This window comes from Contarinia nasturtii, unplaced genomic scaffold (genome assembly GCF_009176525.2).
Source record: "Contarinia nasturtii isolate CC-2019 unplaced genomic scaffold, AAFC_CNas_1.1 Cnas_scaffold_1371, whole genome shotgun sequence".
Lineage (NCBI taxonomy): Eukaryota > Metazoa > Arthropoda > Insecta > Diptera > Cecidomyiidae > Contarinia > Contarinia nasturtii.
In genome coordinates, this window is record NW_022198708.1 from 1,079,517 (window position 1) to 1,104,466 (window position 24,950).

The following is a 24,950-nucleotide window of genomic DNA, read 5'->3' on the forward strand; positions in this document are numbered from 1 at the left end:
TTTTTATTTGGTTTCATTCATTTATTACCAGCTTTTTCTACACAAAAAAAGATAAATTTCTTACATTTACAGTTTTGTTGTGAGAATATAAAATATATATGGATATTCGAATGTTGTTCATTTATGGAAACAATTAATATATGCCTCTAGATCATTATCTATTTGGTTATTGATAATGATTGTAGTTTACACGGTAAGTAAGTAGTTTTGTAGGTAAGTACCACTTGAACACTTGTGTGTCACTTGCACAATTTACATCAGACATACAGATTTTTGAATTTGATTAGACATTTATCAGAGAGAATACATCAACTTTTGGGACACACTTAAAAATGATAAATCGCTCAAAGACAGAATTTTAACAATTTTTGCAAAAGTGGGGACCCTTTCCAATTCTACTAAAAAAATTCTTCAGAAGCTACTTCTCTGCATTTCTTTAGGACGTGGGATATCTTTAGTTTCCACTATATTAAAATGTAATTTTTAGGTCAAGATTTTTAAGGAGTAATGATCCGGTAACATTCTCTACAAAAAATCATTTGTAACTGCGGAATAAAAAGTCCCTTTTTGCGTAAAACTTCATGACGGAATCTTAGTTCTATAGTTCCTATTTTATGAAATTTTCTGCTACGTAATGGCCAAAAACGACAAAAAAGGAAAGAATATTTCTTTTGTTGTACTTTCATCCATCTTTGTCCTCGTTTCATTTCACGTTTATCAAAAATTCATTGTTTCAATCAAATAAATGACATCAATTTCGCACGTGTAAAAATGAGAGAGTGAAAGCAAACAAAAAATGGAGAAAAGTGCATCAACCTGTCTTGACTGACTGTGACTGTCTCTTGAAATAAAACACCTAAATGACATAATTTGTTTGTTAGTTGAAGTTGAGTCATTATCACCAGATTACTTGAGAGGAAATATCCACCTTTTATGACATTTGATATTTACGCACAGCTTACATTATTTATTCACGAAGATTTCGAATGTTTTTTATGCACTCTCTGCTAACAAATTCTCTTCTTCCTCGTGGAATCTTTCTCAGCTTGAATCTGATGGGTTCAGAATGTATTTTAAAATACGACGTCACGATTTCTTTTTCTCCGTCGCTTTCTCACTCTCTATTTTTCTTAAAAACAAATGCATTCGGTTACAGGGTTCGTTTTTTTGCATTCTCTGTATTTGATAAGAAGACTATATAGTTGAATGGTATACAGAAATTCTTTCAACGCTCTTTTTTGTCTGCAAAAAAAGGATGATGTTATTTGAAAAAAGTGTAAATTCCATGATATGCCTTTTTTTGCGATGCAATCTTCTTTATAATACGGGTATGTTATTGACATGAATGTGTGCCAAATATACCAGAAATTGAAGAGCTTTATATTCGAGGACAAATAATTTCCGAGATTCAAACGAATGAACAGCTTTGAAAACTATTTCTTTCGATATATTAAAATCAGTGTCAGCACATTTATTTGTTTAGGTTCACTGTATAATCTTAACGCTATCAAATTGAAAAGTATAAATTAAAAATTCTATTTGACCGATAGTACTGAAATGTATAAATTGAATATGAAAAAAATACGTTTTATTTTGCGGTGATACCTTTCCTAATGTATTTCATTTAAATTCTCTTCCCGGGACCATCATCAAAGTATCATTGAAAACATTTTCCCATTCAAACAGAATGTCTCTAACTCATTTCTCTTTTTTTTTACTTTTCAAACATTTTTCGCATACAAAATCGTTTTTAAGGATCTTCATGAAGTCCTCTGTCTTCCCTTAAGCTGCACGGATGCTGCCATCGTTTATTTCATTTAAGCTTAAACTCTTACGTTAACGGTATATGTGTATACTTCCGTTCTGTCGACGGAGAATTCATCATTGTGGGTCGTTGTTGGCGATTTCGATGATGATGATGACATTTGAGCGAGATGCGGTGTCCATTTGCGTTACATATATATATGCGAATGAAAAAATCCGTAAAATTGGTTTGTGGTATTTTTTTGAGGGGGATTTTTTATTTTTCACTTGATAAATCGATAATTCGAATTCGGCTTAATGCAATATAACTTTGTTCATTGTTCCTTGAAGAATATAATATAGAAAATTAGGATATTGACAACGAAATTATTACTTGACAATTGGCTTTTTTTCGATTTTTAATGTGAGTGTGTATGCGTTTTTGTTGTATGTGTGCGTGTTTATGGTTTAAGTATGTTTTGCAATAAGAATATATAAATTCATGGGACCATCGACCCATTCGACGTTAAACTAAAGGAAATCATAAAGAAAATCAAGAACAAAAAAAGTCAGTTCCTTTACCTTGGGATGAAAATATATAAAAAAACCGTCCTTTGAGCCACTACTTTTGTACAGTCACAAATACAAAATTCTCAACTATAAGTGCCTTTCGACGTATTTTCTACTTTGAACAATTTTGTTCGCAACTGTACGATTTTTGTATAGCGACTCAAATACAGCGTAAACAAATAAAAGAAAAACCGTGCATAGTATCAAATGCCAAAATTACCGTATGCTCTCCGTTCTAGATCTTGGTGATGAGTAATCCTTCGACAAGCCATTTCGATGTCTTCGATAGTCCATTTGTGTGTCGTTGCCAATATTTCGCTGTTCCCGCCATATCGATAATCGATGACGCAGAGCTTGTTTCACCTCCGAATTCATGAAGCAATATAACAACGACACCGAAAATCCCTATTCCATTGAAAATAACAACATTTTATTATATGAAAGCAGAAATTTGGTTTAAAAAGAAACCTAATGCTGATTGGAGATACGTTATATGCAACCGCTTAACATAGTTTTTTCATTGGTTTTGTATAGGAATTAAAGTAGTGAATTTTAGAAGTGAAAAGAAACAATCCTTATCACCTCATCCTCACTTTCACAAAAAATCTATGTACTATGCTTTCTGACATCAAAATTTTGACAAAAATACCGCAAAATGCTCTGTACAATTTATCCACCTCTCTTCAATTTAAACTCCCACCCACTTTATTTTTGATCAACAAATAAAATTAATTTTCTTCCAAAAACTGTCTACTAACTAATAATGATGAGTGAATGTCGGATGTTGAAAGGTGTATATTTGTGGTCTTTTCAAAAAAGTTCCAAAGTGTTTGTAACGTGAATCGAAGTGTATCGAATTTTGGCGATCAATTACCTGTGTTGAAATGAGAAATGCTTGTAGAACATAAAATAATTGGCTGCTAACACCGTTTGCGGGTCCAATCAGTACGACCAAATATGTGATGCCAAGCAATGGTATGAGCACAAGTAGGGCTTTCGATGCTTTTTTATACTGTCTCGTTTCGGCTGTGTTCGCTGATCGCAATTTAATTACGAGCACCTTAACAATACACTTTTAGATATAACTATTATAGTTTAATAGGAATTAAATGTAAAAAATTGCCATTTACCCACATAATCCGAATGAGAAAGAATAGATTAACGAGCAAACAGGCTAATTCCGAACCATGAAATATCCAATCAACCAGCGATTCATGCATCCATGTGCATTTCATTTGCACCTAATTCGTTTCGGTTCAATATTGTTTGTTTGAGGTTATTTTACGTAATACCGTTTTGTAATTCATGCAAATGCGTTCGATGCAATAATTAAAATGTTAATCGTATAGCAACATTTCCATTTTAATTGAAACATTTTGTTGTTTTTTTATATACTTACCGTTGGTCGATTCAGTCCGTTCGATTCATCGATCGTTGCAAATGATTTGACAGCTGTCCAAATAGCAATTATAATACCCGGGCAACCTATTGATAAACAACAACAATTGAAAACTAGCACATTTCATAAATATGATGAATTATAGCGGCGGGTACTGTGGCTAAAACGACAGTGTGGCTTGTGTTTTGTGCGGAACGAAAATACTAATATACATATAGACCGCATAATCCACGGTACCACCATAAAATTCATATCTTTTTCCGTATGTAAAGTTATGGGCTGCCGTAGTTAGATTTATTAGGAAAATTGGTGGAGAAACCATGAAAGCGACACGAGAAAAGTTTGTTGCCGCATATACATTTCTTTTTTTCTCTCCTTTCTTCAACAACAGGAAATGACTTTGAATTTTGCGGCAACTTGAATTTGCGGTCATGCAAATTGAATTGACTCTCAAGCTAAACAGAGTTCGAATAATTTAAGTGAAGGAGCTAAATATCGAAGATGTTTTGAAAAGTTTGAGTACAAGAAAATAGGCGGAAGAACGAGACAAGAAAAGGGTAAGAGAAAGAGAATGGCGTGGATAGGAACTGAAATAGATTGAAAGCATATATGTGGATAAGAGTAAAAGCAACACACTTGGATCAGCTTGGATCGAGAAAAGGAAAAGTAAAGGAAATGTGTGTGTGGGGGGTGAAAGTATTTTTTATTTTATTTTCAGTGAAAAGTTGTAGAGAAACTCGATTGAAGAACGTAGACACGATTGAAAGTAAGTTTAGATCAAATTTTATCATCTCTGTTTGAAATTAAGAAAACATTATTTCAATTTCCGCTTGACGGACATATTCTATCATGTGGGTTAAATGCTTGAGGCGAACGCATATTTTTCCATTAAAATTACTGTGCAAAAAAATAGGTTGACTCTCCCTCGGGCATTGTTTTTAAATTCCCATGGTTTTGTGTTTATTTTGGTAAATTAAGTGCATTCAAATGATAATTATATAAGTACTGTTTTCCTCATCACAAACATCAAACAAATCAATTGCAGCTATAAATTGGATTATTAGGCGAAATGTAAACATTTCACATTTCATGCAGAAACATTCCACATTTTTTCTAGTGAAAGACTTTTTATGATTTCAAACTTTAAGGGCTAGCTACCTTTTCGACTGATAACAACACTTTAGTGTGCTTAACTTTCAAATCAAGCGAAAATGAGCCCTCACATCGTCACAAAGGTAAAAATATTCAAAACAAAAATATGTGTGTTCGACAGGATAAGCAGTAGTGCAAGCGAACAATGGCTTATCAATATACTTGATTTACTGGCACGTTAACGTTGAAATTCCAATCGGTTTATTCCTTCGAATAAATTCAATGCGAGCCCATTTTTCCATCGATATTTGTTTTTCGTTCAAAACATTGGTATTTCTATCGATTTAGTCTTTATTCAACAGGTTCGAATATGCTCTTACCCATATTTCATTGTTCGTGTCCATATACACAAAGGCAGAACCAATTCTGGTATGAAAGGGGTCTAAGTGAAAGTATACTACATGCAACGGACAACACTACCACACATTAAAAACATTAAAAAAAGAGAGAATTTCTGGAGAGGCAAATGATATGGGTGTACACGATATGGGAACGAATTTAAATTAAATGAATATGAATAAAGAGATTCAATTTCATACCCCATCCAATGAACGCGTACATTTTGAACTTCATGTTATCACCCGAAAACGTTTCCACGACCAGCATATAAAGATACAATCCTGCAATAGAAGAAAATCGCTTAAAAAACGACAAAACCACGGCTAAAATAAAATTGTTTGAAATTTAATAAAAGTAGTTGAACATTCTCTGGTGATTTAATGCAACAGACAATTTTTTACTCTATTTTTATCAGACAATTTTGCGTTTTTTTTTTCAGTTGGAAATGGGTAATAACGTCACACAGTCGAGGCAGAAACTGCAGTCGTTTGTTTGCGAAAAAAGTTTTTCCGCCATAGAGCAACGGAAGGCAACACAAATATGTCATCATTTGTTGGTAGACATTGTTTTTACTCTTTCCGAGAGAAAAAACACGATCGTTGTTTTTATTAAAATGTTATGTATTTAAAAAAATGTTTTAAGTAAACATGGGGTATGCAATGTTTTTTTGCCTTCCGTTCGTATAGAAAAATCGAAGTCAACATCGATTGACTTCCGAGTCACGACCCATTTTGTTTATCACCAATTATTTCGAAATATGCACTTTACATTTTATCAAACAAATATGTTGTTTGTTTTTAAATTGGATAAATAACGTCAACTATTTGGTAAAAATAAAAAAAAAATCACTCTATTGTTTTTTGTGCATTTTCCGTATGGATGCGTTGATTTAATTTCAACAGTGCCATAGCTTGGGTATATGCACGCTTCGAATAAATTTGCTCTTTGGAACTTATAATAACATACCTTCAACCAGCATCCAAAAGAAGTTTGTCAATGTAAAGTAGTGCAATAAAATAACAAGACATTTGCATCCGAAACCGGTTGGATCATTTTCCGTTAGCTGCAATGAAAAAGAAAGAAGGACGTGAACCAATTTATGGATATATTTCAAACAAAAGTAAATATAAACATTTATTTCGAAAATGTTTGCGAAATGTTTGTGGTAATTTGTTGAGTTTGTTTTATTGTTTATGGGAGTGTTATTGCTAAATTACTACAGTGTGTCACAAAAGTACTTCAAAGTGCATATATATGTCTTATACGTGAATTTCAACAATTTTGATTAATTGAAATGATTTCAAATATACATCGAATGTGGCCAACAGTTTGGCAAAGATATCTTTGTTATATAACAAAAATTTCGGCTGGTGTCACATCACTTGTTCTTTCGTATGTATTGTACACTTTGTACGAAGTGCAGAATTTGTAATGTGAATAAAATATAAAGGCTTAAATGTTGCCTATCGTTCCAGGGGCGTGGAAATTGGTGATTGAAGGTTGCTGAAATTTTGCGGAGGTGACAATTTTTTAGAAGGTAAATTTAAGTAAAAGACAATTTTTTTAAAATAAAAATAAAGATGGAACTTGGAACTTTAGGGAGGCTATGGGGAAACATATTCAAAAATAACAAAAAATGAAAGTGCTCCGATTTCAATAAAATTCGGAAAACATTTACATATACAATACCTGTGAAAAAATAAGAATTCTCGCAACTGATTAAAACAATGATTTCTGAATGAAAAATGTGTGAGAGAAACTAAAACAAATGAACACTTACCCCCAATCCCAATGGGATAATCCAAAGTAGCGCCGATAAAATATATGTTAAAAATAAATTACAGTGGATGGTGTTTCGCAAACAGCGAAGATCTCTGATAAAGAAAAAAAGCAACACAATTAACAAGAAAAATAGGCAAATTCACTGTGAGATTTCAGGTCATATTTTATGGTATAAAATGGGTCGTAATTATTTTGGTACTCGTTTCAAGTTCAAACCTGCTTCCTAATGAATGCGAATGACAAAAAATCAGCGACCAAATATTTACACTGTCACCTTTATACAACAACAATAACATATGTACGTTTGACAGTGGATTTGTATGTTCCTAGGGGATCGGATCTCGATCAGAAAATAGCGAATTATTCGATATTTTGCGAATTTTATGCGAAATGATTTGTAAGCGATGGGCCAGTAAAGTTGTGATTTAAAAAACAATTCGCAAACAAAACGCTATGAACGTGAGACAATTCGCAAAATTTGTAAGTTTTGTATGTATCAAATTGTGAACGCTTGTAAACGAGCCAAGTGAACAGCGGCGACGCACGAAAACGAAATGAGTGAATAGCGACAACGAACGAAAGAAAAAATGTTATCCGTTGCCGCTATTCACTCACTTCGTTTTCTTGCGTCGCCGCTATTCACTTGGTTCGTTTGCAAGCGTATATTATATAGTTTGATTGTGATAACTTTTTGCGAATAGCTTGCGAATTGTATGCGAATTTCTTGAATTATTTTACTAAAATGACGACTTTATCATACAATCAATAAATTTTGTCCATTCGCGAATAGATCATTTCCCCTAGGTATGTTCTTTTAAATCATCATTCAACCGAGAATCTATTGAACTATTTTTTAGGTCTGTTCTTACCACGTCTCTTCTGGAGTAATTTGGAATTCATAAAATATTTCTGAAATTCGCTTATTTTTATACAGAAAAGAAAAACCTTGAAAATATTGAATGCTGCGGTTACAGATCCCAAATGTTGGTGAAAAAGTTAAAGCAAACATTTTAAAACTTATCAACTTACTTGAAATGTATGAAAACAGCCAAGCCCAAGCTTAATGCTATCAAACTGATTGGATAACCGATGCTGTAAATGTGTGTGGCAATTTCAACGTATGATGCATCGATTACTTGTGCTAGATTCTCCTCCAATGGTTTACATAGCTCGTAATTAGGCCTATCCCAAGTTCCATTTGCATTACAAAATCTTGAAGCATTTTCTATTCCATTGCACATTAAAAAAAAAAAAATGAATAAAAAATGAAATTATACACCAACAAATTACACATATCGAAGATACAGTATGAAATGAAGGCCAATTGCGAAGCATTCCAACAAATACATCAGGCATAACGGAAGATTATTATTACATTTTTACCATAAATCATGAGAGAGACGCCTTTGACGACAAATTCTGTTGAATTCAAAAAAAAAAAACAAACACAGTCTGCACTGAAAACAATGAGTCCCACTTTTTTTATTGTATTATCCGGTGCCAGTGGGTTTTATGTTTTTATTTTTTTAATTTCACAAGATTTGCATAACACTTTTGGCGGTTATTCTAATTTATCTGATTTCATCATATATTATTTTTCGTTCTCTCATTTGCTTAGAGCGAGCGATAAGATAATGTCAACAAAATTTGCGACGACAAAGCAACGACGAAGAAATAAACCACAAAAATGTATAACAACTATGCGCAACCAAATTGTATTCTTCTATTTTTATCTGTGTGTTTGAATTTTTGTGTGTGTTATTGATACACACGATTATTCATTGACGCCGATGGGCACTTTTGTTACAGTGCGGCTTTCAATTTTTCATTATCAATAAGTTTTGTAAAAATTTATTGAAACCATTTTGTGGGCAATTAAAATAACATTTCGACTTTGAATGCATAATTAGTGTCTTTTCATTATAATAACAACTCAATCCTAGACTAAATCTGTTCCAATATGTAAAAAATAAATGTTTAAATCCACTATCACATTTCTTGTTCTTTAAAAAAAAAATTTAAAATTATTTTACGATTTTGATCATAACTCAAAATCAGGCATTCTTCCAAAATCAGGCATTCGGAATTGAGGAACAGAAATATCTTTTTTGGTTAAAAAATAAAAACATTGTCATCCTAAATTTCGGAGGATCCTCTTCGGTGCTCAGAGAAAAATGTCTGCTCAAAAAATGTCCAATGTTAGTAGGAGATAGTTAAAACGTAAACATTTTTTACATTTAGTGACAATTTTGATTGTAAATTGTGATTTGGGTAAAAGGATTTTCAAATCACAATTAAGAAAAAAAGAAGAAGATATCTCCTAAAAATAGTGAAATATATTTTGACCCCATTTGATTCCACTATATAGAGATTTCGCTGTTTATTAATGACAGCTGTCAAAACAATCTTTTTTTATATGCAACTGATGTATTTCACAAAGTGGTTTTCTGCTTAAATTCAAATAATTCTTCAGTTAGATAAAACAGTAACAAAATTCAGTAAAATGAAACGAATAATTTTTGCTTATGGTTAAGTAATTAATTGACGCTTCAGAATTTTCAAAAAAAATTAAGTTAAAATACAACTGAGCTAATTTTCATAATAAACCAAATTCCACAGGGGGATATTCATGCAATTTCTAGTTTCAAAAAAAAATTCTAGTTTTTATAGTGCGTGAAGTTGGCTCTTCATATTATATGAAACATATACAATGTGTATAAATTTTTTTACTGCTAATTGCTGCTAGTTTCACTAGTTTCCCTAGTATGAATATCCCCTTGAAATTCCATCAACAATTATGGACCAAGTATCCCATTTAACTCGTGAATAGAAGAGCCGATAGAATCGATTTGTATAATATATTAATAGCTCAGTGGCTTATCTTTCGAATAAATTTGATAATATAGGAGGTCTTTTTTGAAAATTCACTTGAATAACCTTCTGGAAAAATTCAAAGGAAATAAACGTATAAGCGCCGTCGTCGTAAGAGTTGCATCAACACCGACTATAACAAATTCATCATGTCCACTTGAAAAATTTGAGATTCACGCTAAAGAGCTTTTTCATTAGATTGAACGAATTCAAGAGAGAATTGAATCAATAGAAGGTTTGGTCTACTCATAAAAAATGTCAGAAAATCGTCGAGTAATCGAGAAATACGAACATTTTTACTTTTAAAAAAATGAAATTGTATCTTTTATGAATAAAAATACGAATAAAATGTGCAAATAAACCCAACTCTTTACAATGGTGTCGTCAATAGATAAAAAACACGTTTGAGATACTTTTCATCTTATGAAGTGGGACTGAAACCACTTGATAGGATCAATTCAAGTTAACCAAGATTTTTCAATTCCTAAGGTTTTCCCTCTTTTGGTGTTTTGACTATTGCGAAAATCTGTTTTCCGGGATTTTTGACATGAGAAAACTGAATGTGGCTTTTATCTTACAATTACAATAAATATTGATATTGATTTGATTGAATTATAAGAAATGTGGATTTTTGTATTGAATCCATGCATCTGCTTCTGCGATATCGGAATAATGTAAAATTTTGCATACATGTTTTTTTTTGGTACAAAGCACTTTCTGAAAGTTTCGCTACATTTCCAACCACATTTTTTAGAATACCCACAGCCTTGATGAGTGTCAGAATGTAGGTGACAAAATAAGATTTACAAATATTTACGATGATAAAGCAATTAACATACATTTCAGGATGAAATCAATTCAATTTTGAAATCATAAAATTCCCTCATACAATGATTTTTGGATAGAATAGATCCGTAAGATCTTCGCAAGATCCGGATCCAAGCGTGCGTACGTAGCCGCATGATACATACATTCCTTACTCCGTAATGCTATGGCATGCGAATCAAAGAAGGGGAAATAAGAATAACGAATTTGCGTGCGTATTATATATGTATGCATCATGCGGCAGCGTACGCACGCTTGGATCTGGATCTTGCGGTGATCTTACGCATCTATCCTATCTAAAAATCATTGTATGAATTCCCTTCTAAAAAAGAAAGGTATATCACGGTAAATTTGAATGCGTTTTGTTGGTAGCTGACCATTATTCATGTGGTTTCATTCCTTAAAAGTTCGGTGTTTTAATCAATCCAACTGGAATCACTGAATCAGATTGTTTGCAATTTCATATTGTGTGTCAGTGTGTTCGTTAAAAGTTTTCCTATCTATATCATGCGACATAATTCATGCCTAGAAAAAAGGTGACATAAATTTGTTCCGAAAAAAAGAAGAAGTTTTCTTGAAACTGATAGACAAGGTCATCATCTTTTTTGATGTAAACAAGATAGGCATATTTCGTCGTATGTTTATGTGCTCGACCCTTATTAATATCATACAATATTATATTGTCTGATTTGAAATGTTCATTGCTCTGGCCAATTTCCATCATCACGGTTGAATGAACTTTCAGCGAAAGAAGTTGCGAAATTGTGTCTGTTCTAAATATGTAATATGATTTTTTTTTAGAAAATGTAATTTTATACTCACTTGAACTGTCATAGTTAATGCCAGACATTTTCGAAAAACATTGTATGATTGCGGATGTGTTTGGTGGTGTGTTATGCCAACATGAAATGGAATCGAATTCAATCGGACATCCGATCGATGTATTCGCCTGTATTGTGAAAGAAAAATAATGGAAATTAAATGGCATTGTTGTTAAACCAGAAAATGAATCTCTTTGCATAAGCTTTGATCGTTTTGCTTGACACGAAACATGTTCGAAAAATCAATATAAAATAATTGAATTCATGAATAAATTTAAAACAGTTGAATTTACGCAAAAAGAATATGTTTCATTCGATACATTGTGAACTCCTGTGGATTGTGCGACTGGTTTATATATTTCTATCTCATCTCACACAAAGCATGCAAATCGATTTTTCTTCTTGTTAATTTCAAATCCAAATCGTGGTTTATTTTATAAATAACCGACTTCAATTAACATAAAACCAACGCAATTTTATTGTTTACATTTATACGTCGATGGAAAATTATTCAATACGATTTGAATTCAATTTGGTAGAGATGTTTTAATTTTCAATATCGTCAATTTCACGACGATGACTGATATGATATGAGAATATATGAAATTAAACAAAAAAATCGTTTTAATTTCAGATCAGCATTTTCTTTCTCCGCCAATTAATTCGACGGAATAGAATATTTGATCGAAATTCGAAGCATAATTCTCACATTCATGAACATAATTTGGCCGTCGATTTTTATTTATATTCAACGATACCAGTTTGTTCGACATTTTATGCGAATATCCATGTAAACAACGAACAATGATGTGAAGAAAAACATGATGAAGACGGAAAAAATAATACAACAACGACAACGAATCGAAAAAACGGCATGTGCTGACAGCCTATGGACTTTAGAGGCGACCAAATGCAGCTTAGCGCGTGTGTGCTTTTTTTTTATTTAAGAAAATCAGTTCAATTAGAAACAAGCTGTTACCGTTGCCAGTCTCTATTTTATATTCAATGTCTTTTCTCTTTTTTTGCTACCTCTCCACCCTGTTCTCTATTTACCAATCTCTCTCTTGTTCTCTTTGACCTAAAATTTTCTTTTCATTTTTTTCACTCATTTTGCCACCTCCCCTTCCTCTTTTCCATTTTTATTTCTTTATTCGTTTAAAAATTTTCGCCACCAAAAGAACAATTCCGTCAAATAAACCCAAAATAAAACGAAGACCTAGAAAAAGTGCTCCGCATTTAATTGAAGGGAACGATGAAAGAAAAATATTCATTCTAAAATGCTTAACAGTCTATTTCCATGGATTTTTGTTTTGTTTGCATTTCTTATATTTGAATGTGTAATAATTTACACGAACTGTAAGCGTTGAGATAAAGAGTCCGCAACAGCGACAAAGCAACAGAAAAACAACCGATAAAAAAGTCAGTTGATCAATGTGAAAAGAGCAAAAAAGAAAAGAATCAACAAAATGCCCAAGAAAAAAAGTCGGAAGTTCAATTTTTATTTCGAATATCGAATTGGCAACAGAGCTTGCATAGCCGATGAAAAAAGAGCGAAATAAGAATAGAAGTTGAATGTTTTTCATCGGCTTATTTTGATAAACAACACAGGCCAATTTTTTTCACACATTTCGACAGAAAAAAAAGAAGTTTTACCGATGAAGAAGAAAATGAAGAAGACGCGACGTGTGATTATAAACCGGCGTTTTGTTTATTCATTGCGCAAATTCTGTTTATATACATATATAGATCAGAGTTGATGTAAAACCTAAAACCCAGCTGGAAATTGACTTCGAATTTTTTGTTTCCATTTTGGCATCAAATCAATCGAATTGGATTTTGAATTGAGAAACTGGGCAATGATAAATTGTACGATATTTTTCGGTGGTCACTTGGTTTGATTGTTGCTTCCGAAATTGATTCCGATCGATATATTATGAGGAAGCAGTGGCAAACAGGAAAGGAAGAAGAAGAAGAAGTGCGTTGAGCCGCCACGCCGGAATTTAGCGTATTGAAAATGCTTCGTCAAGGTTGAAAATAAATGGGTCCATATATTTACATATTTGCCTTTTCTTATTTTTTTTTAAAAGGTGAAATTCATGAGAGAGCAAGAGAGAAGGTGAGGGGTGAGCAAAAGTAGAATGTAAAAAATTGTGTTCCATGTAAATAATAAATAATTAATCTGAATATAAAGAGGAAAAAAAATACAATCTCGAACAACAAATTGAGCAAAATGGATATCTAGGGAGCAAGTGATCAAGAAAAAAAAATGTTGAAGCAAACAAAAACCATGAGACACATTGTGAATTGAGCATGTGATGCATAGCAAGCAAATCGAGCACCAAAGAATTTAAGAGCGTGGCGAGAAAAAAAATGAGAATGAGCGCAGAAACATTTATAAATGTTGAGTAAATATAAGAAAAATCCACTACATATCCCGCATACTTTATTTACAATTACGTATACATACGATGCTGTTGTTTTTGGTCTTGTTTTCGCTTTCATTTTGGAGCCGTGTGCTCATTCCATATATTTCTCGGCATATTTGAGACTTCATCTGATATGTTTATCATTATTTAAAAAAAACTCATGTGGAAAAACTGGGTGAAATGTTACTCTGCCTAGGCATTGCGTGGAAACGAGACGGAAAATATTTCAGTCGCTTTTTTCGTATATTTGTTTTTTTTTCTTCCCATTTTATCTTATCTGGAATATGTAACGAATGATGGTTGTAGATTTAGAGAACCGCAAACATACACGGTGCCGGAGCAAGAGAGATAAATGGAGAAAAATATACATCGCAATTATTCGAAGCATTTTCGTCAAGAGGTAAAATCACAGCAAGACAAGTAAACGGCACAATGAGAAGCATTTTTTACAATATATGCCATTGTTTGACATCATTCAATTCACATTGTACAAATCAAAACGACATTCCAATTCTGCACTGCTAATTCATGCAGTGTAAAATACGACGGATCTTTTTTCACCATTCTTTTGTTTTCATAGCTTCTGACGGTTACGATCCAAGGGAGGCGTAATTTTAAAAAAAATTCAATTGTGTAATTTGTTAATCTTTGGTGCAATCTGTGGGGTGCTAGGTGGGGTGATTTGGGGTCTTCCAAAAATAAATTGATGGTCCAAAAAAAGGTCTTCACTTTCCCAATGAAAATCTCTAGCTAGAGGGGGGGGGGGTGAATTCCAATCCACAATTTGTAAAGGGGTAATTTCCGGCCAGAATCTGTGTTTTTTCACTTTTTTTAGAAATAAGATACCCAGGTGTAAAAATTCAAAGAAAAATCCGTGCGCGTAACTGTGGCCAAGTAGGTTACAAACAAAATGTTTCAGTGTACTTTTCATTGTCATGTTCTACAACCTTACTAAAGATTATTATCTTTTTATCAGTTACGCATAATTTGCGAAAAATATTGTGAAAAGTATACGTTTGTTTATCGACTAAGAGAATTACGGGTTTCATTTTGATTTACATTCTTATGATATATGATAACTTGAAATTGTTAATTTAATTTTGCATGAACATTTCATCAAATTGAAATTTTTCTCGAAAAAAGTTGGTTTCATTCGGAAAATCTTCGATAGTTATAATTTAGATGAAAAAAGACCACTTTTTTATTTTAAACAGAACTTAATTAAATCAAATGTATCAAAATATTTTCACAATGGGGTGCATATTGGTTTATGTGGGCAAATAGATTTGCGAAATGATAAATCACATTTGTTTTGGGCAGAGGTCGATGATGATGTAATGCCAACCAAAATGCCGACTACAATATGATAATAAAAATTACAGAATGGTTTACCAATTGAATTGTTGAATATTTGTTTCGTTTTTTTCTCATCTGCAAATGACAAACGCAAATAAATAAAACCAGCAGAAAATAAAAAAAACTCAATCAAATCTTTACGAAAAATACTGTATACATTCTAATTTCAATGGAGACTCTGAACTGATGGATGATTTGTTCTAAAATTGGAATTACTTTTAAAGTGACTGACTCTGTGAGTGCAATATCTTGCTTCTGTAATTTTCAAATAAAACCGTATTTTTCCAACCGATAGCCTGATCTATGTTTTGCAATAATGAATGAGTGATGTTGTCTGGTGGATAAAGCAAATGCGTTTTAATTCCGGTCGATTTACATGGTTCGCGTATACATCTCGCTGTCTTTTCGCTTGTTCATATTCCGTTTGATGTACACTCATCACTTCATTAAAGTGCGCTCTTGAACAATTTTCATTTCCGTACGTTCCGCACTCAACTGCTTGTTATTTTCTTCTTTATTTTATCTTGTTTATAGTCTTATATTTGTGAATGTTGATTGTTGAATTGGTATCGTGTAAAATTGTCTGTTCTTATCATTCTCTCAAAATGTAGTAGTCACAGGTGTGTGTGAACGCCAGAAGACGAGTGCGTGCATGAATGTGTGAGTTTGAGTGCTTATCGACGCTGACGATTTAAAATGCGTTCATTCTTCTTTTTTTCGGCGATGAAACGAGATAGATATGAAAGAAAGAGATGTTTTATCAAAACGAAATGAATAATGGTTTTTACCTGCGATGAATTTGATTTTGTCAGTATCAAACAAGTGGTTTTCATATCGTTGATGCTACTGATCGTACCGTGAATGATATCGTCCGATGTTGCGGTTGAATCTTCAAACAATCGACTCCCCAGACTCGAATCAGTAATATTCTCCATTTTGCAACCACCTTCTTTTTCTCCGTTTCTTTCGCCCACAAAATAACTTTCTGTTTTTTTACGCTTTGATAGCACTTCAGCTAAGTTTATCTGTTTGTTCTTTTTTCTCTTGAAACTCTCTGGCGCCAGTTTTCACGCAATTTTTTTTCTTCTTTTAAATGTCATACACTTCGCCGGTTGATGTATTCATATCACTTTTCGATTTATTGAATGAATGGAATGAAAATAATGTAATTTAATCACATTTTTGATATGAAAATTTCAATTGAAATTCATTGGTTTGTTTAACACTCAATTTAACAACTGACATTATCTAACCGATATTCACTGTGTACATTTTATTTATAAATGCACATGATGATCTTGATCTCTATCTGTCAAACTAAAGAGCGCACACGGTTTCGTTTTTCTTCAATAATTTAAATAAAACTTTGTTTAATTAAAGTTTCTACCCGGTTTAGTTCGAATTCACACGCAATGTTGTGAGATGATCTATCAAAATACATGACACATCATTGTGATTTCTTCATTTAAATGAAAAGCGCTACATTTCGAAATGCACTTCTAGATAATGTAGTCAGTGTTATTGTTTGCGCATTTATTGTTTACATTTATTTTGTTGCGTGGACGTCAATCACACGTAATTACTTTCATTTGATTTTATTGTTTGACGAGGAAAGCTCTCCGTATATTATGCAGGTGGAATATTTTGTTATTTTGGGCAAAGCACTTGTAATTGCAAATTGAAACAAGACCTATTATAATTCACTGTCACTGTGGCCTTAAATGCACGTCCACACAATTCCCATTAGATGTTTTTGCTTTCAATTGCATTCCAAATGTTAACACGATTTTGTCTGTGGAAATGAAATTTATCAAAGAAAATTGCATATAAAATTTTAAAATATATAAAAAAAATCCAAAATGCGAACGCACAAAAACGTTAAAATGACGGCGTTTAAAAATGAAAAACTCTCGCGGAAAAACGATAATAAGTGTGCTGGTCGGCTTGCAACTGAAACTGGATTGTATTTAAAATAAGAACAAAAAGGAAACGGTAGCTCAAATCAATAGCAGCATCAGCAACAACAAACAACAAAGACGAAAAAAATGTATATATGAATCGGTGTTTATTGGCTCTTATGTATATATATACATAAATTGTTACAGGTTTTTTTTTTATTCGTCTTGTCTCCGTGTGTAATTGGGAGTAAGCGAGAGCAAAAGAGACACGGTGTGCTACGGCTACCAATAAATGCGTGCCTTTTTCAAGCAACGTGAAAGATTCAGGCTTGTATTTTGGTTTTTTTGTGTGTCACGGAAATCACAGTGAGGTACACACGATATACATATATTCATTCGAAATATTTTGTGATAGAAAATGAATGTTTCGATTACAAGCGAATGTGAGTATCTCACACTTTGCCGTTTGTGTTCGGCAACAGTTGAGCTCGAGTCGAAAATTATAATCAGCTATCGATATCAGTAACGAACAAACCGCATGAGATGGGAAATGGTCGAAGCAAAATGAAGGATTTTATTCGTTGTTTTGCTACATTTTCTATGTCTATTTATGAGCTTGTGGTATACGTTTATTCATACACACAAATGACAACTAACCTCAATATGAACAAAAATGGACATAAAACTCAATTTATTCGAAGTCTCAACCGTTTTTGGTATAAATTTTAGTATGCATTTTTCCCGCTCAAATGCCAAAGTGATATATGTTGAGCACTTAAATATTTGAGCGGAAAAAATCTGAGCTAAAATTTATCCCAAAAACGGTTGAGACTTCGGATAAATCGAGTTTTATGTCAATTTTTGTTCATATTGAGGTTAGTAGTCATTTGTGTGTACACAGTATTTGAATTGATACACACACATACAAGTGCTTGATTCTGTCCTTGTCTTACCACACTGCCGTACGACCGCTTGTCGTGTAGACGGCCCATCCGTTGGTGCTACTACTACGGTCGCTGTTTCTGTTTGAGTTGTTGTTTCTAATAAATATGCTGCTTACAACTAAATTAAATGCTCTTTGATCCTATTGGATCAGATAAAAAGCAATTAAATACAACAAACAAAACGGCAAACACTAGAATAAAGACGCAAGCCAGAAACAATACCATGATGCATCTAGAGATCAAAATGGTTTACTGTTTTGTAAAATGTCTAAATTCTGGCTAAATCTTACTCTCTTTTTCATTCTTAGTGTTTGTGCAAAGTAGATTTCAGCGGAAAATTTGCACATAACAGCACTTTGAGTTCGAAGAACAAACATTTTGGATGCGCTATGATAATTTTTTCTATTGAAATTGTTCACACACCTTCAAATCGGAAAAATCTCTTGTACATACATGTACATGCTGTTTTACACGCATCCAAAATAGAAGATTATAAAAACCGTTTTTCGTTATCAAGTGTACAATAAAACGCGTCCCATACATTGTTTCACAGTTATATTTAGCCGAAATAGTTAATCAATCTCTCTTTCTCTAAATTCGTCTTGTATTTTTTACTTGTGGTTTTCATGCGATTACGATTTGTTCAATTGTTACTTTACACCGTTGATTTTTTCGCCGTTTTCATCATCACAAAAATGATTCACTCTTGGTCGATAGCCGCTATTGATTGTTTAATTCAGATAGCGATTTAAATTTCAAGTTATTTACAATAATTTATCCATTGAAATACCGGTGAAACAGCATGGGTCATGACACAGAACGACTGGCGCCAATTCAATTTTCAAATGTTTTCAAACAAACGAAAACACAAATCCAACTGCCAAAAATCCATTTAATCCGAATGGCAAATTCACATTGTGAACACCGGACGATGATGGAATTTAAGTCTGTACGTATACACATGAAACAAAAAAGCGATGATCAATACTTGAAACTTGTGTCATTTGATGATATGGAACGAAAATTTATGACCATGCTTGAAGCGAAAAAAAAATGCGTTACCTGAAACACATTGACACTTTTTTTTCGTGTTTGAGTATTTTTACTTTTTATTGGCGTATTACCAAAAAACCAGGCCATTACTCTTTTCGTGAATGAGCATTGTGAACTTCTGACGTTGGACTTTAACGACATAACAAAAACAAAAACAATCAATAATTTTACTTTTGGACACTTCAATTAGACACTTTTTGCACACATTGACCAGGATTCTTTTGAATTTCGACTCGAAGTAATTCGCCGAAAATATCGGCTATTTTTTGACGAAGTGAATGAATGAGTTCAAAGTTTACCATTAATAACAAAATATCAAAAAAGAAATAGGCGTGGACGGGAATTTTTTTAGGAGGGGTGATGACACAATTTTGTAGAGGGTACAAGACTCTCTTTTATCTAGTGTAAAAGGGATTCCCCCAGCAAAACCTCTAGCAAAAAGGGGGTTTTGGTCCCACTCGGTAAAAAATTGATTGCGAGGCTCAAAAATCCCTAGCAAATCAAAAGAATCTAGGGTTCTCAAGAATAAAAACATTCCAAAAAATGTTCGGGAGGTTAATCCGAACCCTAGTAATCTTTGTCAACACCTATGCAAACGCGGAATTTGAACGAAAAACAGCGTTTTCATTTTCGTTCGATAAAAGATGTTTTTTTTTTTTACAAAAAACTGCAATTAAAAAGAGAATGAAAATAGAAAAATATATCATGAAAGGATGAAAGAAAACAATAAAATTTGAAAAATTGAATCAAAAAAAGCTCTAAAACGACCAAAACTTTCAAGAACATTGATCTGTACATACAACAGGCAATGTGCTTGAGTATGTGAAGTTCAAATTTTGAACAAATGCATAAAAACAACAAAACCCGATTTGATTTATATGCATTGATTTAATGTCTATTCCACTTGGATGAATTTGACGTGAGTGTCAACTTGACTCAATCAAAGTGATGCAAAAATTTGCAAATAAATTGCAAAGATTTGTAAATCGTTCGAAACGATTTGATATGGTCTCATATTATCGTAAAAAAAATGGTGTTGAGCGCTTATGACCGTTTCGATTATTTGATTCATAAGCAAATAATACGGTATGTCAATTACATAAAAATGAATATACACATATGCGCGTAGATTTCGCACGGTGTTTTGAACTTGCAATGAAATTCTTATTAATGACTGATTTATACACACGCACATGATAGCTCCTCAACTCTCATTAGCACTTGATCTCTTGCATCGTCGTATTATTTATCTCGTTATTATTTATAAGCTGTTGATCCATCAACAAATTTCTCACACGAGCGCTCATCATTTACTCTCTTACGTTTAATTATGCCACTCACACAAGATAATGGCGCACATTTTTTTGTACAATAAATTTGCTTTAATTTATTCCGTTAATTGAGCTTACGACGCAAGATTATAAGCGTGCAACAGTCTTTTTCGACCATTTCAACAAGTGGGAGTTCTAATCTATAAATCCGACGCAATGAATTAATGACTACGAATCAATTGCATATTTATTAAGTATGAAGAAAAAGTAGAGAGCAAAGGTTACTTGAATATCGAAAGAATCGATTGAAACTATTCGTTGGAGATAATTTCTTGTTATCTTCGCCTTTTTTGCGAATCTAAATCGCAACTTTAACGCATTTTTTTTATTTTTAATATTTTTCTGTGTAAAATCCAATTAATTATTAAAAAATATCATTTAAAGTGAAGAAAATGAACTTCATGTAGCCTTAATCTCCTTCATCAATACAATCTTTGATGATTGACGGACTTTGATTATTCATTTTAAGTAGAAATCACCGAAAAATGCATCCCGGGGAGAGAAAGAGATCCATGAAAAGGTCCATTCTTAATTAGCTTTACATGGCAAAAAAACGAATCTGAAACGGCAAATAAATTTCATTGGGTTGAAAAGGTTGTATTTTGATTGATAAAAAATGTCCTTATGATAATCTTGTGTATTCAAAATGCAATCAATATTTGAACTTCAACCACTTCAATACTTCGCATCATTTTGATTCATCGTTAGACGTTAAAAACCATAAAATCAGCGAAAAGCAAAAAAAAACTCCACTGACCTTATCACCAAGAGTAAAAGAAGCAATCAAGCGTCTGTTTACAATGTAGCGCCATAAAGATAATTTCATAGTGTGCAACTGACATACTCACAAACATACTCTCTTATGTTGGTTTGCCTCTATATAAAAAAAAAACCAGAATGAAAGTATTTTTGATGTATGTATATGTGGCTCGTTTTATTGCCCAAATTCAAGAAAATTCTATTTGGAATGTTTACTGAAAAAGTTAATTATTTGTTTTTTGATTATAAATCAATTAACAATGATTTTTTTGTTTTGGTTTGTCTTTTTTTTCTTCTAGCGAACAAACGAAAGAGAGGGATAGTGAATAAAATGTGTTGTTTAGTAAACAGCAGTTACACCAAGTGTCGGCTTGTCTTTGCGCGCCAATTATCAAATACAAAACGAATTATCAGTTCAAAAAAGCTACTCCCTTTTTTAGCAATAAAAGAGAAAACAACGAAGAGTAATATTCATGTTTGTTTATATGTAGAAAAAAGAACACGAGAATCGGTAGAGGTCAAACGATCGGAGATGTTTAAACGAAGTGAATGGTCGGCATCTCATTCAGTTTAAGCGACACAACACATGCTGTCGCATCAATTATTTCGAATATCATTTTATAGACTGACAAATCAGTATTTTTTCGAGATAAGAATCTTTTTAACGCATATTTAAAAAATGAATTCATGTATTTATTCGTTCATACATGGAAAAGTATTAACCGCAAATGAGCGTTTTTTTTGAGGTGCTCAGTGAGTTAATCCATATATGTATTAAGTTGACGCGTCAATCAAATGAAGCGCGTAAATTCAACAAAAATATACTCGAACATTGGATTAGACATTGGTTTGATGATCATGCGTATGTGTTGATGCAGCCAAACATTTAAAATTAAAATGTTCACACACATTCTGCGACACATCGAGGATGTCAATTCTCTCAATGTCTGTGTTGCGTATTATTTTTGCTTTTTAAATTTTCCTTTATACTCTTTCGCGTTCTTTCTCTATTACTTTTTGCTGTGTGTCGTTGATTCTGTTCATTTTCACTTGCCTAGGTCAAAAAATTCTTTGTTGTTCACAAAGATAATAGCACACTCGTAGACACCCATAGAGACAGTGCGTACGAAGTCGACAACAGTCATAATATTGAATTAAAAATATTGTGCTCGCAAAAAAAAAAGATGAACGTCAAACCAATATATTTTACGGCATTCCAACCGAATGGAAAAGTTTTTTTTCGCACCAATAATGAGCATCACAACAACAAAAAAAAAACTAAAATGCTCCAACAAAAGCATTTGAACGTAATTATCAGCGGGATGTATGAAGAGAAAAAAATATATGACGAGGGTGCGAAAGCGCTGCATAGAGTGGGAGAGAAAGCATATCAACTCTATCTGATTAATAAAGGTTAAAGATATTTCTCGAGAAAATTGTCTACAGATGCCGCCATTCGTCAGACATTCGCTTCGATCATTGCATTGAAATCTAATTTAATGCCCATAATTTCGATCATTAATCACATAAATATTATTGACAATGTAATAAAAATCACACTCAAAATGATTGAATCTGTTGCGTTCGCCGTAAAAAGCGCAATATAATTTGGTGCAATGGTCCTGCCATCATCACCGTCACTTGCATGGCATATGCAATCTATTTCACAGTTGAGCGCTTCAGAAAAAAATAGCGAAAACCCAAACTTTTATTAATGACCGCGCGTTTCGATTTATATTTGCTTTTGTATCTCTGTGTATCGAATAAATTGTGAATAATTACAGTCATTCATCCCAATTTTTAGATCGACTGGATATTAACGACGACGTTTATTGAGGACGATATTATGACAGTACACACCATATTTTCACCACTTTTCTCGCTAATCGTAAAAACTTTTTCATCATGCAGACGAAAGAGAATGAGAAAAAAAATATATATATATTAATAAATGCTTGCACTGATAATTCAGCGTGAAAAAAGGAAGCAGAGAGAGAGAGAGCAGTTGCAAAGCAGCGCCAGTATCAAGAGCACCATCAGAAGCAGCGAAATTATGAGAAGAATATGGACGGATAAAATCATATTTTCAGCAATGTGAATGCGGTTTCAAAAACATAAAACGCACTAACGATGATGCTAATGACAACCACAACGAAGCAAACCAAAACACATTTTTATGGGGGATGTGGGTTGTAAAATAATACAATTAATTTTTCCAGCACGCTGCAATAGTTATTTTTCGTTGGAGTATTCGACGACGCGGTACATCATCGTGATGTGATGATGGATGAAATGTACGGATGCCACTCGGTTTTTAATATTTGCGTATTTTTTTTTATAGCGGTCAATGTGTTTAAAATTATTTGAGTTATGGTTTCTTTGCTTTTTTTTGCATTATTACGAACGGGAGCTCTTTCATTTGAAATTTATTCCAAAGATTTGTGATCGGTCAGCAACCACCATTGGTTATTTTTGCCATTGGTCATTTATCATCCATCAAGGAATACATGGGAATTGAATGGAAAAATGGCTTGGTTCAATTGAAAACGTTCAGGTGACTCATATGTGATCGTTACGAGAGGGAGCGTGGGATTTAAATGTACTGCATTTGAAGAAAGAACGAAAGAGCAGCAGATGGAATTGAAACGCCAATGAGCATGAAATAAAGAGGCAGAGCGAGAGAGAGTAGGAAAAAACCAGCGAATGAGCGAGATAGGGAGATGAAACGATAAAAGGGAAAGAAAGAGAGAGAGAGAGCATATAAATGAGACGCCAGTAAAAAAAATTGTAGAATTAAATTTTGTAGACGATTAAAGATGTTTATTATTTTAACCATTCCAGTAATCATTCTCGGTGAGTAATGTTGTTGTGAGCTTTTGCAAATTGCAGCCAGAAGGCTGCTTCGATGTTCATTCGTTTGGAATTTGTTGATGGTTCATTCGGTGTGTTTGACTCTTTTTTTTGCCTATCTGTTTGTCTATATGCATGTTATTTCATTGTATGCACATTATTTATGATGAAACAAAGAAAAATCGCCCGCGGACAGATAAAAGCTCACAATGGCAGTGGACGTTTCCGCTTTGTAATGTTCTGAAGAAAAATTCAAAACGTAAAAGTTTTTTTTTTTCTCTTTCAAAAACCAATTTTCTTTTGCTCACTCACTCTTTCACTTTTTCCGTTGTCTTCAACCTTTGAATATTAAATAATTGTATTTTGATTAGAAAAATAAGAAACATGCACCTATCTGCAAACAACCGAAACAAAAACGGATCGCATGAAAAACGGTTGAATCGGTTTTCGTGTCGCATTGTGGAAAAAAAGTAATTGTTTAAATTTCAAATCCAGTATACCACAACAATCAGCCTAAATATATATATTTATATTTAAAGAGCAAATAAAAAGAAAATGAAAAATAAAATTTCATCGAAATGATACAACTCTCACTGGCTTCGACTAAAATAATAAATATTCAGAAAACACGCACTCACACGTTCGTTATACGACGAAAAAAAATCTGTTGACAAAACGAATTCACTTGATCGCACGGATTCAAATACATTTGCTGAAAAGGGAATCCCGAACGCACAGGCAAAAAGTTTTGAATAAAACGAACACAAAACAAAAATGATAAAAAGCCGAATGACAAAAAAAAAGACACGCACAGCGGACAGAATGAATGGA

The 24,950-nt window shown here is 32.9% G+C and overlaps 1 protein-coding gene across 7 annotated transcripts; it reads right to left on the bottom strand.

The window, feature by feature from the left end:
* Positions 1 to 5: 5 nt before the first annotated feature.
* LOC116345912 (diuretic hormone receptor-like) lies at positions 6 to 24,950 on the bottom strand. 7 transcript variants are annotated; one of them, XM_031775682.1, is made up of 12 exons: positions 24,932 to 24,950; positions 16,073 to 17,076; positions 11,504 to 11,630; positions 8,015 to 8,210; positions 6,984 to 7,077; positions 6,170 to 6,266; positions 5,404 to 5,484; positions 3,713 to 3,798; positions 3,444 to 3,554; positions 3,188 to 3,385; positions 2,534 to 2,718; positions 6 to 2,087 (listed from the first exon to the last, which is right to left on the bottom strand). In XM_031775682.1, exons 2-12 carry the CDS (start codon positions 16,217 to 16,219, stop codon positions 2,021 to 2,023), a joined length of 1,389 nt encoding a protein of 462 aa, XP_031631542.1. In that variant the 5' UTR covers positions 16,220 to 17,076; positions 24,932 to 24,950; the 3' UTR covers positions 6 to 2,020. The 7 variants fall into 7 exon arrangements, with proteins under 7 accessions (XP_031631542.1, XP_031631539.1, XP_031631541.1 ...); XM_031775679.1 differs by lacking the exon at positions 24,932 to 24,950 and adding an exon at positions 24,758 to 24,865; XM_031775681.1 differs by lacking the exon at positions 24,932 to 24,950 and adding an exon at positions 24,754 to 24,824.

Bases quoted from the DNA above. Each gene is read 5' to 3' on its own strand.
- LOC116345912 (XM_031775682.1), bottom strand. From the start codon at position 16,219: ATGGAGAATATTACTGATTCGAGTCTGGGGAGTCGATTGTTTGAAGAT. The intron at 7,078-8,014 runs GTAAGTTGATAA...TTTCTTTATCAG, and splicing joins GCTGTTTTCATACATTTCAA to AGATCTTCGCTGTTTGCGAA. The intron at 3,799-5,403 runs GTATGAAATTGA...GTTTATCAATAG, and splicing joins GTACGCGTTCATTGGATGGG to GTTGCCCGGGTATTATAATT.